The following is a 15,628-nucleotide window of genomic DNA, read 5'->3' on the forward strand; positions in this document are numbered from 1 at the left end:
TGACTTGGCCTCAGGCTATCAAAGCCTCTGTCCTATGTCCCGACCCGTTTGTTTATCTGTGAGGACAGTCTCAGATCAGTGTGAGGTCCTGGGGCACGATGCTCGGCAAAACCTGCCCACCACAGAATTGGTGAGGTCGCCCGGACGCGATCCGCGTCATGTCGATTTCACCTCCTCTAAATTTAGGTCCTGATTCCTAACCCTTTTCCGAACCTTCGTTTGGGAGTATCCTCTGTATGAGACTCGAGCTTCTATACTGGTCGTTGCCTTGACTAAGATGGGAAAACGCGCAACGAATCAAGAGGACTATGAGTCGGACGGAGGCTTCATCGAGGACGCACCAAAGAGCAAAAAGCAAAAGGTTGGGAAGCGCGAGCGTAGTCAGACAGGAGGTCTCGACAGCGCTCACGGAGGGACTAAAGATAAAGATGGCACCTGGTGGGAGGTATGAGGCCTCCCGTTGCCCTTTGTTGCAGGCGCCTGAGCGTCAACCCGTGGAGTCTCAGAAGCATTGATCTGATTACCACGGCCCCAGCTATCGCGGACACGCCGTATCCGCATCAACGAATTCAAGGGAAAGACGATGGTAGATATTCGTGAATACTATGAGAAAGACGGGGAGACTTTGCCAGGAAAGAAGGTGAGCCCAACCGAGCTTTATGGGTACGGCTATGGAAGAAAGGAGCAAGACTGAATGAATGTCTCCAAACAGGGTATATCCTTGAACATGGAGCAATTCAACACCGTCATAGGCTTGCTGCCCCAGATCGAGAGGGCATTGAAGGGGAAAGGGGAAGAGATTATTAGACCCGACTTCAACAAGGCTCCGGACAAAGATGCTGACGAGAAAGAGAGTTCGGAGGAAGAGGAAGAGGCTGATGATAGCGATGACGATGAGTAGGCTGGTCGCAAACAAAAGAGCGATGGCACCGGCGTGCGGTGCATATTTGGGCAGTGAGATCGTTCATTTGTCAATCGACATGCCATGTGGTACTCAATTGAGCGATATAAAATAGATGTACTGGGTACATCGGTTGCGGCGGCATGCAGGGAAAAACCGCCCCATTCTTCTAAATACCGGAGGTGAGCCTTCGGGGGAGGAGAAAACCAGTAAGTGTGATCATGGGCGCGCATTCCGTAGCATCAGGCCCTGCTCGGCTACAGACGTTGACGCTAAAGCAGGTCCCGACGCTAAAAGTCTTGCTTTGTCCTCTATTTGGCCAGGCCTCCTGTCATGTTTTCAAATACTCTGTGATTGATCTACTTGATTCAATGAACATTTGCATTTGCGCAGCTGCAAAGACCTATCCTTAATTTCGATGCTGATGAGTCTTTTATATATATTTATATATATATGTCGGTTGATTTGAACTGCTCTATCTAACGTCCAAATCCTTATCATGGCGTCACCAATTCTTCTTTCCTTAGCTGTTCTGTTCGCCTTTTACGCTCTTAATCTTTTACGACAGTTTTTCAAGAACCGAGCAACTGCAAAGGCGTCGGGCATACCGTACTACTACAGTATCGCCTATCCTGGATTTCGCTTGTGGCGAATATCTGCTCTCGTCCTTGAGCCACTTCTTCGATTACTTCCAGATAGATGGCTGGATCCATGGCTGGACCTGGCCCTGAAATTCGGTTGGTCTCGTCGCTTCGAACCATTCGCCAGAATCGGCTCTGGTTGCTTCTTGATCGTAACGCCTGGGTCCTTGACCTTGTACATGGCAGAAGCCGCGGCGATTACCCAAGTCGTGAATCGTAAAAATGACTTCCCAAAGCCAGTCGAGATGTATGGGATCCTTCGCATCTACGGCGACAATGTAGTGACGACAGAGACACAACAATGGAGACATCACCGGAAAATCACGAGTCCACCATTTTCGGAGAGGAACAATCAATTAGTATGGCTCGAGACCTTGAACCAGACTCAGAGCATGGTCGACAGCTGGTTTGACCAAGATCAAGACCGATCGAGGACTATCACTACTCTTGTTCAAGATGCCATGAGGCTGAGTCTGCACGTGATCAGCAGGGCTGGTTTTGGTGTTGGTTTGGCCTGGCCCGGGGCTAGAAGCCAAGACAACGATGCGTCAGTGATATCGCCAGACTCGAATCCTGGCCACACGATGACTTACATGGAAGCCATAAGCACGGTGCTTCATCGTCTCTTGTTCATCCTCTTACTCCCCGATTTTCTCTTGAAAATACTCCCCTTCAAAGTCACGAAGGAGGCACATGTTGCCTTTGTGGAATGGCGTCAATACATGAAGGATATATATGACAAGCGAAAGAGTCAAATTCTAGCAGGTCAAGAGGGTGACTCGACGGACTTGATGGTCTCCATGCTCAAAGGCGCCGGCTTGAAAGCTCAAGAAGATGCTCAGGACGACAAAAAAATGCAGCAAGCTTTGACGGAAGACGAAATACTAGGCAATGCCTTCATATTCATTCTCGCTGGACACGAGACGACTGCTAATTCGATCCATTTCACCATGGCCTATTTGGCTATGAATATCCCAACCCAGCGTAGGCTACAAGCCGATTTAGACGAAACCTTTGGGTCTGCGCCTGTGAGTGAGTGGCAGTACGAGAAACATGTGCCACAACTCTTCAATAATATGGCTGGCGCCGTCATGTGTGAAGAGCTACGGCTAGTTCCACCCGTCACCGATATACCCAAATGCACTCGGACTCCGCAGGATCTCGTCATTGGCGGCAAGCACTACACTGTCCCAGGCAACATTATGATCCACTTATGTGCGCCTTGCGCCGGCCGAAACCCAAATTCATGGCCAGCAGGACCCCCAGCTGACCCTGACAATCCTTCACATCCATACTCGAACCGCGACAACGATTTGGAGGAATTCAAGCCAGAACGATGGATTCTTAATTCCAGCAAGATCAATGAGACTCAAGAGCAAACCGAATCTAGTCCTCCTTCAACTGCACTTCCAAGTGTAGACTCTGGAGTAGACACAGGAGCAGGCTTGTTCAAACCCGAGAAAGGCTCTTTCTTGCCTTTCAGCGATGGTCACCGGTCTTGCCTTGGACGTCGATTCGCACAAGTCGAGCTACTTGCTTTTCTGGCTTTGGTCTTCAAGCATTACAGCGTTGAGCTCTCTGTCGAGCAGTGGGCCAGCGACGAGCAAGTAGAGAAGATGGATCCAATATCCAAGAGGGAGACTTGGGAGAAGGCTAAAGCAAAGATTGAGAAGTCACTCAGAGATGATCTGGACAGTATGATCACCCTGCAACTACAGAAAGGCCACCTCGCACTGAGGCTGGTGAAGAGGGGTAAGGAGACATTCGACTACAGGCAATGAGGCAGATTCATGCTTACCGACAATGCTCCTTGTGCCGTTCAACTAGCCGAGTGCACGTTCTGTTGAGCCATAGGAGGCTCCAAAGGCAGTCGACGGCGACAGTAGAGTCCTTCATGGGAATTGCTGGCTAGAGACAAGTCAATTCGCCAATGCCTCGGCCGGCCCTTCAGTGGAGTGAGCTCCTCAGGGGCAAGAGAACAGTGCGAGTCAGTGCGTCGGCACTACTGCAGCTTTAGCATGGTTCATGCCGTCATGCAAAGGTTGGAAAGCCCCGCGTGTGCGCACACGACATTTTACCTATTTCGGAATTTCTATCCTCTGGCTGGTGCTGGTGAGACTAAGACGAGCATTGCATCAGCGGATCTCGTCTATCGGCATAGAACGCTATATTCTTTGACATCTTCGTTCTAAACTCTTCAAAAGCAAGTTCTGGAGATTCTTCTGAGTTTTTTGGACCTTCAAGCTACCGACTGCTATCTTCTACAATGTCGCCCAATCTACCCATCATTGACCTTTCTCCTCTTTCACACTCATTTCCTTCCCCTACATCCCTCTCCCATCTCAGCGATGAATTCTCTAAAGCCATCTCCACAACCGGCTTCGCATACCTCTCTCACCCACCCCTCTCCATTTCTGAACCCCAAATCTTTCACCTAGCAAGAACATTCTTCTCCCTCCCACGATCTACAAAGCACACCCTCGCAAAGCACTCCTTCAATCCCCACAATACCAACACCTACCACGGCTACTTCCCCCGCAACCCTCCCTCGCCTCCGACAATCTAAAGGAAGGCTTCGAAATGGGCCCTCCCAATCCCATACCCAACCCTCCAGACATGCTCACCTCCCCCATCAACCTGACCGAGCCCAACATCTGGCCCCCACCCTCATCCGCTTTCAATCCCACCCTTCGCGCTCAAGCAGAGACACTCCACCATGGGCTCCAAGCGCTCGCTCAACGCCTCCTTTCCCTGCTCGCCATCTCCCTCGACCAAGAGCCGACCTACTTCGACTACATGAATAACGACAGCGTTAGCACGTTGCGCTTTCTACACTACCCTTCCCCCTCCCCTTCCAACAACACCGCCGCCCCAAAAAACGACGAAAGAAAGAACGAATTCAGCTGCACCCCCCACACAGACTCCGGCATCCTCACCCTGCTAACGCAAGATCCCACGGGCGGGCTGGAGGTCTTGGTCCCTACCCAATCCCCCACCCATACCCCTACCTCTACTGCTGACACTGGGGAGGTGACGGGGCAGGGGAGGGGGGAGGAATGGATCCCCGCCCCCTACGTGAAAGATACCCTTGTTGTTAACATCGGGGATTTGTTGGCAGAGGTTAGTGGAGGGCGGTGGAGGGCGACTGTGCATCGGGTCAGAGCTTCGCCTTTGCCCTCCCTTACCCCTGGCCCTGTCAAAGCTGTAGGTGGGGATGAAGGGGGAGGGGAGGAGGGGCAAGGTAGTGCAGGGAATGAAGGTGGGAGCGAAGGGGAAGGGAAAGGGGAAGGGGAAGGGGAAGGGAGGGAAGGCAAGGAAGGGAGATATTCCGTGCCGTTCTTTTTTGAACCGGGGGTGGAGTGTGTTGTCAGGCCTGTGGGAAAGGAGGGGGAAGAAGAGAAGGGGGAAGGGAAGGGGCAGGGCGTGGTCTATGGGCAGCATGTTTTGGGGAAGATGAAGGGGTGGGTGGAATTTGCTGATGTTGGATTGGGGCTGGGGGAGAAGAGTATGGGTGTGGCGAGGGTTGGAAAAGTGGGTGTGCAGGCTTGAGAGATGAGATTCTCTGGCGTATTGGGGTATGTCAGCGGAAGCAGCAAGTAGAAAAGGTGTCGAGTTAGTGGACGGGAATGGTCTCCATGATGAATGTCTCATTTGCTCATTGCACTTGGCTATGACGAAGCGTCTTTACATCCATCGCTCTTTCGTCCTCCCGCCACCTACTCATCCGAAGCATCATCCTCACCCCCATCTCCACCCTGAAACGCAGTCGGATACAACGTCACATTCCTCTCCAACGGCCCATGCGGCCTCAAGAACTGCACGTAAGCACCATCGATCTTCACCCTGCCATCCTTGCGCATCTCAACATACTGCTCGCGGCGTAGAGGCGTGAAGCCCCAATTCTTGCTCACGATGATCTTCTGCCGGCCTGGGAATTTGTATTGAGAGCGGCGGAGGGCTTCGATTGCTGTGGCGCGATCTATTTCCCCCAGTTATATCAGCATATACCCCAACCAACCAAACAGCAAAGGGAGCACAGGATATGGGGTTATATCATGGGGTAGGATAGACATACGATTATCTCTCGTTCTCACACTAAGCAGGATCTGTCCGATATTGACTCTAGCAACGGTCCCATTCGGCTTCCCCCACGCCCCACGCATTCCGGTCTGCAGCCTATCGGCTCCGGCGCACGACAACATTTTGTTGATGCGGACGACGTGGTAGGGGTGCGCGCGCACGCGGAGATGGAAGCCTTCTTTGCCGGCTACTTTGACGAGGTATCTGATCGCCCACCACTTGCGTTAGCCTTTGTTCTTGGTCTTCCTTCTTTCACAAAGGTGTAGAGATGTTTTGGGGGGGCGTACTTATTTGCACAAATACGCGCAGCTTCTAAGGCTTCGGAGGAAAGCTGCTCATATTCGTTCGACACCATGTGTACGCAGAGGGGGAATTCATCGACGTTGGCGCGCTTGCGGCCCAAGTCGAAGATGCGAATTTTGGGATCGGGGACACCGCGATTGAAGCGGGATTTGGGATATGGCTGTTGGAGAGAGATATGTTAGTATTGAAGGCTTAGAAAGGGGTTTTGTGAATGCCGAGCTGTTCCCACGTTGGGAATTTGCCTGCGAAGTGGGGGAGGAGGTACTGACCTTGTTCTTGCAGTATCGGTAGCAACGAGCTGGACGGCGTGCCATTTTGGAGGTGGATAGAGGATGTTATGGAGGGTTCTGAAGTGGAGGAAGGAAGATTGGGTATCCTCCTCTTGAAGCACGAACAATGAAATACTCGCTTAGCAATATATGTTGATTTACAATCTGCTCAGCCCTATAATTCTTGGCACTCTGGTCTACTTTTTGAAGGCCGTGGTAAATCGACCCTTTTCATACATGGTATCAGGATACAAATTTATGACTCACTTCGTGTCAGACTGGGCAGAAGACAAGCCGTGCTATCCCAACACTCAGCGTATGATTCGCGCTCCTATATTTGTGGGCAATTTGGCATGGTTACTTAGTCACTTTGGGCGATGAAGCCAGGCTTGTGTTGATTGGTTTTACCTATGATGCAGGCCACGATTTTATGGGGAGATTCTTAATACCTGGTAACATGCACGTCCGCCTGACGACCTCGCTTTGGCGTGAAGACATCTCTTACCGCTCACGCCAAATGGTTGAATGAGTTTCGAAGAGAAGCAAGAGGTCATTGACATCGTTTTCAGGGGTCAGTCGCAAGTATGCGTCAACCAGTCAACGATATCGGCGAAGCTCGACGGACTGAGGAAATTGCAGGTCTGTCAGGTTTAAGAGCGTGGACACAACAAGAGCTTCTGAGCTATAGAGGGATTTGGTTGGCATGGTGCATGCGAGCAAGGAGCTCGGTCCATTTAGTGATCGCAAATGATTTACGCTTGGCGGGCCATATTCTCAACGCTCGCCGCCAGAGCTGTATTCGATAGCCGGCCATCCAATTTCGATGAAACCAACCTGACGGAAAAATCGTCATGAAAGATTCGGAGTTGAAGGAGCCTGTAGTGCAAGATTGACTGGGCGTGCGACATGTGTTGCACGTGGATGATCTTCTGACTTAAAAGATTTAAAATTTTCAGATCTTTCGTGCTTCAATATGCCTAAAGTCGCTCATTCGGTCATGACTGTCCCCCAGCGCCTGATAATATGTCCGAGTCCCCAGCATCCAGTACAGCCATCGTCGAACACCTGAAAAGTTTCCCGCATGCAGTTCCTAGCTCGATCTGTAGAAATGAAGAGTCAGCTATTGAATCTTCACCGTTGTTTTCGCTGGAGGTTTGAAGATTTGAGGGAGGTTGGATTTGTCGGACTCACATTGTTGCCCGCGAAGTGGTGGACGTTCGTTTTCGACAGCATAGAATAGTCTTGAATAATATCAATTGGCTTGTCCTCTGACGACTTGCACCCTGTGTCACCTACACTCAAGCTCACTCTTCCGGAGCGGCGCCGTATTCCCAGCTATTATCACTAATTTTGCCTTGCCTGATCGGAGGGTCTTGAGGGTTGATTTGTATCCGAGCGTGACTATACTCCAGTGGGTCAGCTCCGCCGTGCTGGTAGAGCAGGCACAATTGGAAGCCGTACCTTTCCCTGATTTCATGACCAGCGCTAGGCGGGAGTTGATGCTGTCCGCTGTCTTCTTGGATTTTTTGGGCGCCATTCTGGACAGAATATCTCGCCGATGGCCTGGCAAATGGAGGTGAAATCGACACTTGCGTACGGACTGCGGACACTCACGTAGGCGAGTCCGTAGAGATATGTGTGCGCTAGGCGGAATATTTCCGCGCGCCAAGACCTTTGTCGTTGAAGGTCGGCGGTAAACTAACTTACCTTCTACAAATTGACAACAACAGAGCGCTATAATTGGTCTGAGCAGTCATGTCCACCGCGAATACAATCAAACGTGCTTTGTGCTTGTTTCCTGGAGTGCCCTTTAAATTGACTCACCATTTTTACATCCAGTTCGCGAAGTGAATGCCGACACCCAAAAAAAATCAATCCTTATCCACTTTTTATGTCGGCCAGACCCTCAAATCAAGAATTGTCGAGAGAGCTGATAATACTCTCTCATCGATTTTGTTCTGGTTTCCATCCTTCTTGAAAAAACGCTAGCGCTGAGACATCTGTTCATGGTGCAAGTCCTATCTTTGAAGATATCTCCTTCCGCTTTTGATATGGTCAAAATGAAAAATAGCACCGAATGATTCATTCGTCTTGTGCCGTCAGCCCATCCTACTAAAGATACATCAAGCAGCATTTCGAGGGCGTACCCGATACGAGGCGGCACTAACAATCATTTTCAGCCTTTTTGCTCTATTACATAACCCGTTATAGATTTCAAAAAGCTTTGATATAACTGACCCTTGATCAGATCTCAGCTAGATCCAACAAGCCACTATCTCATGAGCAGATGCTGCTATTGGATCGCGAGCATGTCTTCACTAGCTATGGCGGGCCGCGGCAAGCCACAGGTTTTCGCTTGGTTTCTGATAAAGCGCAGACAATGTCAGCTTCTTCGAACCAAGCCACGGATTTAAGGTAATGGACAGCTGACAGTACCTTCTTCGACCGCGGGGAAAAGGAACGGTCCAGGTTTTCAGCCTTTTCCAACCCGTCGACCTCTGGCCTTCTAGATCTGCAAGTTATGGACCCAAGACCGAGGACTTTAATGCTCTACTTTCCTAGGTTCGAGCGATCTTCTCATGTTGTTCAGCATGATGAATCCAAGGCCTTCTCGCATACTTTAGCCATCCGATACTTGCTCCAATCTCATGGAATCTATATCCTTCGATCCATAGTTCCGTTTTCAGCAGCCAAATCCCGCGAGACGTGCGATCAGCAGGCTTTGACTCTCCTCGTTGTCAACACAGAAGTGATCCTGCTCGTCATTCGAGGTAAAGCTGCAATAGCCTTTCAGCTAGACTTGTTTTGCACCAAGTCCTCCCATTCAGAATGGCTCCTGCTTTATTGTCTATAAAATCCTGATGTTCCAACCCATTCTTCAACAGCTTGCTCTGTGTGCGAGGATTTCAGTCTCAATCAGTTCCACCAATTTCCAGCTCAAGCTTCAGCCATGGCGGTCCCGAAAGAAGCCGCCTTCTATCTTCTCCATGTTACGCTCCTTGGGGCAGCAGCAATGGGTAAATCACTAGATCAGATCAACTACAAATCCTTGCCTATACCCCGAATTATACTGGCAAAAAGATAAACCAAGTGCTTACTCCCTTGCCATACACGGAGAATCCTGTAAGTCAACTCCTTAGAAGTTGGTCTCGTATTTGAACTGTCCAAAACATACAAAACGTGTTTGTTACATCACGTATCCATTGGGGCGGCATTTTCAAACCTGGTTTTTGCAGAGTATGTTTGTTGAGGGATTTGATGATTAGTTGAAATCCACACCATACTAGTGATCAGTCGAGCAAAGAAGTTGCTGACGAAGACGTCTTCCAGCGGTCAAATGGGGAAATACATCCTCCTCACTACCTGGAGAGACCACAGCGCAAACAGGTCCTTTTCCTTAATGAGGTCGATATTAAATTCATGATTGACAGCAACCTCTCATCCAAAGGCTCGGAGACTGGCACACTAGCCGGGTTCGGTCAATTCCTTGAGCCTGGAAATGTGATCAACGTCAGCGTGTGGTAGGTGCTGGGCAAAGACAAATTGATCAGCCACACTCCAGACAATTTCGATGTTTACCTCCAATATGTTTGTACCAACTTTGCCGTGCCGAGCATCAAGTGGACACCTTTGGATGATACTCAATCCACTCTCCCGGTCCATGGTCATTGGTCCGTGGTCAGGAGCCTTTTCTCTGGCATGCACGTTTCTCAGGGATTAATTTGCGTGCTGAATGATGGTTCATTCGTGCGCAGGAAGATTATTTTGTTCGCAGGACGACGGTCACGATTGTTTCGGTGAGCGCCATCGAAGCCGCAGTACTCTCATTATCTAGGCACTCAAATACATAGTCATTGATTTAGAAATACGTAGCCGTCATCCTTCTAGATACCAGACGGTTTTTCTTCTTTGACATTGTCCACGTTCTTGCGTTGATTGTTTTTCCCGCGCAGTTCTCATCAATAGTGCGTAATATGATGAGAGGCCCTGAGAACGACTGCTCCGGGCTTTTCTAGATGATGCATAAAACAGATAACTCCGGTGAAAGGCAGTATAAATAGATTTTAGATACGAAGCTTATATTAAATATGTTGAAATTTCCAAGGTTTATTGGTTATATGAAGAACAAATAGTCTCCAAGTTTTAAAAGCAATCAAATTTGTTGTTGTGGTTAAAATCTGAGGTGAAATTGAAGAAGATTACCCCCATAAGGCTTAGTTTTATGCATCATCTAGAAAAGCCCGGAGTAGCCTTATAAAGCGGCAAGACCCGCGCGACTTCGAAAGGGAAGTTGATGACGGCTGAGGTGATGCTTGCGGCTATGTATAGGACAACGCGCCATCTGCAAGACACATAAATTCTCCGGCTTGCAGCAGACTGTATACCCTGATCGTCACTGCTCTACTTGCAATACTTGTGTGCACTCTTTGGTCTTTCATTGCTCAGTTCGGCAGGTACGACCTATCATCTAACCCCCTCAAATCCCAGGGGCTTCTTCGGCCAGCTGCAGAAGGCGGTATCTTACTATTGCTGGATCTTGCTCTACATTCGCTCACCGACGATGCTTACTACTTGCGTGATGGAATGATCAGTAGAGAGTCAAGAGCATCGAAATACCTAAATTGATTGAACGACTCTCCCTCTTGAGACTATGGCTCCTTCAAATGCTACAACGGCCAAGCCGCTCGCAGAGAGACAGAATTCACGACCAAATACCACAAAGCCATCGACTCCAAAAGCAACGACCGTGAATGGTGCAGGAAGATCTCCATCACTGCGAGGGGGAGTGACCCGCCCTGGACGAGCTACACCAAACAGATCAGATTCTCAACACCGAGCCGATGAGCAATTTGAAGAAGAGGCAAGAGCACAAAATGCCGCACTCCTAGACGAACTTCGTGAAAGCACACGAAAAGCAGAGACTGCATCTGAGGAGCTACAGCGGCAACTGAATCTATTGCAGGCAAGACTGGAAGAGTCACAGCAGTCTCAAAGCCGATTAGAAGATCACATTCATGAACAAGACAGCAAGATTGAAGATCTTGAAATGGGCAAGTCCGATGCGGCTCGTCAGAAGCGTGATATGCAAACTCTGTACGAAAGCGAACGGACTGCGTTATTCAAAGAAAAGGAGGAACAGAATCTTCGTGAGGATGAAATGCAAGGAACCATCCAAAGATTGAAAGAAAATCTTGCACAGCGAGAAGCAAGAAAGGCGCAAGAAGGCATCAAAGATGTTGATAATGGTAAGTATCCGTACGGCGTGGGTCTTGATGTGACTGATCAAGGCTTTCATAAAGCGACTGATCAATTCGCGCCACCGATTTCTCTTCAACGTATTGGTACGGATGACCAGTCGAGACTGGTAGCAACAAAGGACCGTGTCATCGAATCACTACGATTAGAGCTTGCTGAGGCACAGATCAAGATAATGGAAATGGATGGCATGGGAGGTGGGCAGATGCATGAAGTAGAGAAAAAATTGATGGAGATAAAGATCGAGAATGCTCGCTTGTTGGAAGATAATGAGAGCTTTCAATTGCTACTTAGTGAAAAGACCCTTAATGGAGAATTCAGCAAAGCGGACGCAATGCAGTCAACTTCCGGTCTGGGATCATTAGCAGAAGAGCTCGGATCTGAAGACCTTGAAAACGCCGAAGATAAAGGGGAACCAAGACGACGTCTAGAATTGGAGAACAAATCACTCAAAGATCAGAACAGGGCTCTTGCAGTATACATCGAAAAAATCATTGGCAGACTACTTCAGCATAAAGACTTTGACACAATCTTCGACAAAAATCCTGAATTGTTAGCGGGTGCACCGCATCCGCAGTCCAGCGGGGCAGCCGATGTAGACAAGGACTTACCTCCTCCACCTCCACCCAAGGACAATCCGCCAAATGAGGGAGGTGCTGGCGGCTTCTTGCAGCGTGCCAGATCCGTCGTATCTGGCCCTGGTAAGCGCCCTCGACCAGTCAGTCAGATGCCGCCTACCACAGAGTCGCCTCTCGCGCCATCTGGACCAAATGAGGACCCATCGAAAGCACCCAGGATACCCCTTGGTCGTTCTACATCCACCCGTGCTGGCCATGGACGGTCCCGATCTGATATGCCTAATGTTGCCCCTATCGTCAATCAAATGTATAGAGGACTCTCCCCTTCAAGGGTACCAGGACCTTTAGGCAGTCCTGGGCTTTCTCCTTCATCGACAGCAGCTCGAACCTCGTTCTTCTCCCAGGCCGCTTCACTATCAGGCTCGACGCAGCGTGCAGTTTCTTCGTCACGTACCTCTAATCAGGAGAAGCCCACACAGGACAAGCCACCCGGGAGCAGTTCCAACAGCACCTTCAGTGATCGTAGTGGAGGTGTTGATGGCACACCTAATAGTGCAGCAGCAAACAACTTCACGGGAGCAGTTATGACGCAGAATCGTCTACGACCATTACGACTAGTACAAGAGAACAAGGAGATGGAGGGTGGTGATGATACCAAAGCGCAGGAAGAAGCCACTGCTGCAAGGAAGAGAGCAAATCGCACCAGCTGGATGCCCAATTGGATGGCTCAGCGCAATGTCAGTAATGAACAATCATAGATCATGGGAAGGTTTTGGGAGGAGTTTGGACACATGGCGTCGGTTGACATCTGCAGCGAAACATTTTATGACCTTATATTTTAGAGTCGGCTTCTTGGGTTTTTGGAGCTTTGCTCTGTGATTGATGTTTAGCTTGTTCAGCATCAATGAGAGAAAACGGGATTCTTTTCATGACCTGCTTATGCAGCGAGACCTCCTTCTTATCCATAATTCGCAGTCAATATTTGACAATTTTGACCCCAGCTTCACGGGTCTTACAAAGGGCTGTTCTCACCACTCTTGCTGTTACTCCCTCGATTGCCCCCTTTTCCGGTTTTCAGCCCTAGCCCTAGCTCCAATGAGAATGCCCATCCATAAACTTGAAATAGCATACCATGGCAATGCCCGCATGTTACTCCTGGTCTTCGCTTCTCAGCTTGTCCGTTTTATGTGAGAGTTGCACTAGGAAAGCCTAGCATTATGTTTGGAGCGCTCAATCGCTTCATATCCCGCCTAGACTCGGACACTCCGTCTAATGGATCTAGAGATGGTTATACAGCTTGGGGATTCCAAGTGCTTCGCAACAACAAGCCTGAAATACCTGTTGAGCCATGGTATGATTTCATCATCGGGATTAACGGCCGACAAATAGTAATAATCTCGTTCAATGGCTGCAAATTGCTTGCTAACCACAAATTAGGACAATTCTGATCCAAGTCTTTTCTCCACCGAAGTCCGCAACTGTGCAGGTGCAAATGTGACTTTGACGACCTACACGGCAAAGGTTCCCTCCATTACTGTTGTTATGGGAGAGGACGGGTAGCTTACACTTAGGGATAGGGTCAGCGAACGTCAACAGTTGACATTCCTATCGATCCTTCCTCTCCCAGTCTTGGCCTGACACTACAATGGTCACCTCTGTCAAATGTCGACCAAGTCTGGCATATCCTTGAAGTGACACCTAACAGCCCTGCTGATACTGCAGGGTTGCTTCCCTACAGCGATTACATCGTCGGCACACCGGAAGGACAAGTACATGGAGAAGCTGGCCTCGGTGAACTTGTTGAAGACTACATATCGAGACAACTGCGATTATTTGTGTACAATCAAGAATATGGTATCACAAGACTCATCACTATAACGCCGAGCCGTAGCTGGGGTGGAGAAGGAGCCTTGGGTTGTGTGCTTGGATTTGGTGCATTACACAGGCTCCCTGCTCCTCTCACTGAAGGGCCAGTGCCTGGCCCCGGCGAGTCCCTATTTGAGGGTGTGAGACTCAGTGGAGAAGGTGGTCGGCCGGTATCACCTTATAAAGAAACCTCAGGGTACAACACAAACGCTACTCCTGCACAATTTTCATCCAATGTAATAATACCAGCGTCGTTGACTTCGGCACCGCCTTTACAACCGCCGACTAGTGCGCCAGCTACTGGCCCTCCACGAGGCGGAAGGAGAGGGAAGAGGGTCTTGAGCCCAACGGTTGCGTTTGATGAGTACTTCAAGGAGGGAGAACAGAAGAGCAAGGAGGATGATTTCGTGCCGACTTCGAAATCGCCTGCACCACCACCTCCGCCTGGAACGAAAGGTGGATCCGCAGATACAAATGACGTTACCACCCATGAAGAACATAGTTCAGCAGAGAAAGACGGTAGTACTGAATGATGCTCGGACTCCGTTTGAATGACGATCAATTGGTCCAAGAATCTTACAAAAGGTGACGAAAGAGGGTCCATGTTTCTTCCCCATTGGACTTTAAGTGTCAGCCTCCATTGAATAACGAGAACACAAAGGTGGCCATCGCCAGTTCAGCATCAAAGGGCCTCCAAGAATCCTGTCAACGATCTCAACTACTCCCGCCATGCTTCTCATGGCCTGCCATGGACACCTCCATGATTCGATCTTTCAGTCCATCCACAACACTCACCACAACGCCAGCTTCCTCCAGCCGCTTCCTGCCCTCATTCTGGCCAATGAACGTCTCTGGCTCCTTGATTCCTACATACACTGTTTTGATCGCGCCGCCCAGCCTTAGTATTCTGTCAACACAGGTCCTATTACCACTCAAGCGTTCATTACATGGCTCCATGGTTGTGTACAGAGCCGTGTTTTCTGGCAGTACTTCACCTATCCTTTCCTCTGGAAGATCGAACCTTTGCGCCACTTTAATGAAGCAGCATTGTTCAGCGTGCGTGGTTCCTATCAGTCAAACGTCAGGGGATTTTGACCTCAAGCCATTTGACGGGTAATTAAGGGAGAAGCCTGCTTAGACAGATTCCGAAAAGCTTGGATCAGAGAGGTTGGGGCGTCCCGAGCTACCTTAAAGACGTCGTGCGTTACTCTTGCTTGACTTACCTGGATCCCCGAGCGAATCTCGAGGTAGTTCGAGAGAGTATCCAGTAGAGATGATAGAATTGTTCGTATGGTCGACCAGGACAGCTCCAACACAAAATTTTGTCGGTGCCGGAGGCGACAGCTTAGCAATGCTTATGGCGTACTCCATATAACCTTTATGGTCCCCTGCTGCAATACTAGGAAACGAATGTTCCGCCATTGGCTTCGCTATCGATATTACCAAGCTGCCGGAGATTATTCGCTTGGACAGCAAGTTCGGTTGCTTAGGAGCGGAGATAAAGGCTAGGAGTACGTCTACGACAGCCACCGGTGGAGGGAAGCTTGGGAAGGTATCTAGCAGCAAACAATATCTTAAGTTCATACGATTTTGAAATGGATGAAACTATGATTAGGGATTTTGAGCACCGTCCCGGGCGCCTATTTTACTTAGAAACGTCATCCATAGTCCACAGGACAATAGTGGCCGAACATCGGGCTGAGTAGTGTGAAGATTCTCACTTAAGTTCAGGCT

The 15,628-nt window shown here is 49.5% G+C and overlaps 6 protein-coding genes across 6 annotated transcripts; 4 read left to right on the forward strand and 2 right to left on the reverse strand.

Annotated features, from left to right (window-relative positions):
* Nucleotides 1-277: 277 nt before the first annotated feature.
* Nucleotides 278-901, forward strand: KY384_002422 (uncharacterized protein; the record flags this gene model as incomplete). The annotated part of the gene is made up of 3 exons (XM_044810945.1): nt 278-445; nt 536-640; nt 713-901. 3 exons carry the CDS (start codon nt 278-280, stop codon nt 899-901), a joined length of 462 nt encoding a protein of 153 aa, XP_044671828.1.
* A 499-nt stretch (nt 902-1,400) lies between these two features.
* KY384_002423 (uncharacterized protein) lies at nt 1,401-3,323 on the forward strand (the record flags this gene model as incomplete). Its single annotated transcript, XM_044810946.1, has 1 exon — nt 1,401-3,323. The coding sequence occupies one exon, from the start codon at nt 1,401-1,403 to the stop codon at nt 3,321-3,323; it is 1,923 nt and encodes a 640-aa protein (XP_044671829.1).
* A 3,866-nt stretch (nt 3,324-7,189) lies between these two features.
* RPL30 (60S ribosomal protein L30) lies at nt 7,190-7,731 on the reverse strand (the record flags this gene model as incomplete). Its single annotated transcript, XM_044810947.1, has 4 exons — nt 7,190-7,294; nt 7,386-7,435; nt 7,491-7,595; nt 7,656-7,731. The coding sequence occupies 4 exons, from the start codon at nt 7,729-7,731 to the stop codon at nt 7,190-7,192; spliced, it is 336 nt and encodes a 111-aa protein (XP_044671830.1).
* Nucleotides 7,732-10,845: 3,114 nt separating this feature from the next.
* On the forward strand, nt 10,846-12,786 carry KY384_002425 (uncharacterized protein; the record flags this gene model as incomplete). Its single annotated transcript, XM_044810948.1, has 1 exon — nt 10,846-12,786. One exon carries the CDS (start codon nt 10,846-10,848, stop codon nt 12,784-12,786), a length of 1,941 nt encoding a protein of 646 aa, XP_044671831.1.
* Nucleotides 12,787-13,245: 459 nt separating this feature from the next.
* On the forward strand, nt 13,246-14,427 carry KY384_002426 (uncharacterized protein; the record flags this gene model as incomplete). The annotated part of the gene is made up of 3 exons (XM_044810949.1): nt 13,246-13,416; nt 13,466-13,549; nt 13,606-14,427. The coding sequence occupies 3 exons, from the start codon at nt 13,246-13,248 to the stop codon at nt 14,425-14,427; spliced, it is 1,077 nt and encodes a 358-aa protein (XP_044671832.1).
* A 181-nt stretch (nt 14,428-14,608) lies between these two features.
* Nucleotides 14,609-15,316, reverse strand: KY384_002427 (uncharacterized protein; the record flags this gene model as incomplete). The annotated part of the gene is made up of 2 exons (XM_044810950.1): nt 14,609-14,961; nt 15,118-15,316. 2 exons carry the CDS (start codon nt 15,314-15,316, stop codon nt 14,609-14,611), a joined length of 552 nt encoding a protein of 183 aa, XP_044671833.1.
* Between the last annotated feature and the right edge of the window lie 312 nt (nt 15,317-15,628).

Source organism: Bacidia gigantensis, assembly GCF_019456465.1.
Source record: "Bacidia gigantensis strain McMullin 20006 chromosome Unknown contig_156, whole genome shotgun sequence".
In the NCBI taxonomy this organism is placed as follows: domain Eukaryota; kingdom Fungi; phylum Ascomycota; class Lecanoromycetes; order Lecanorales; family Ramalinaceae; genus Bacidia; species Bacidia gigantensis.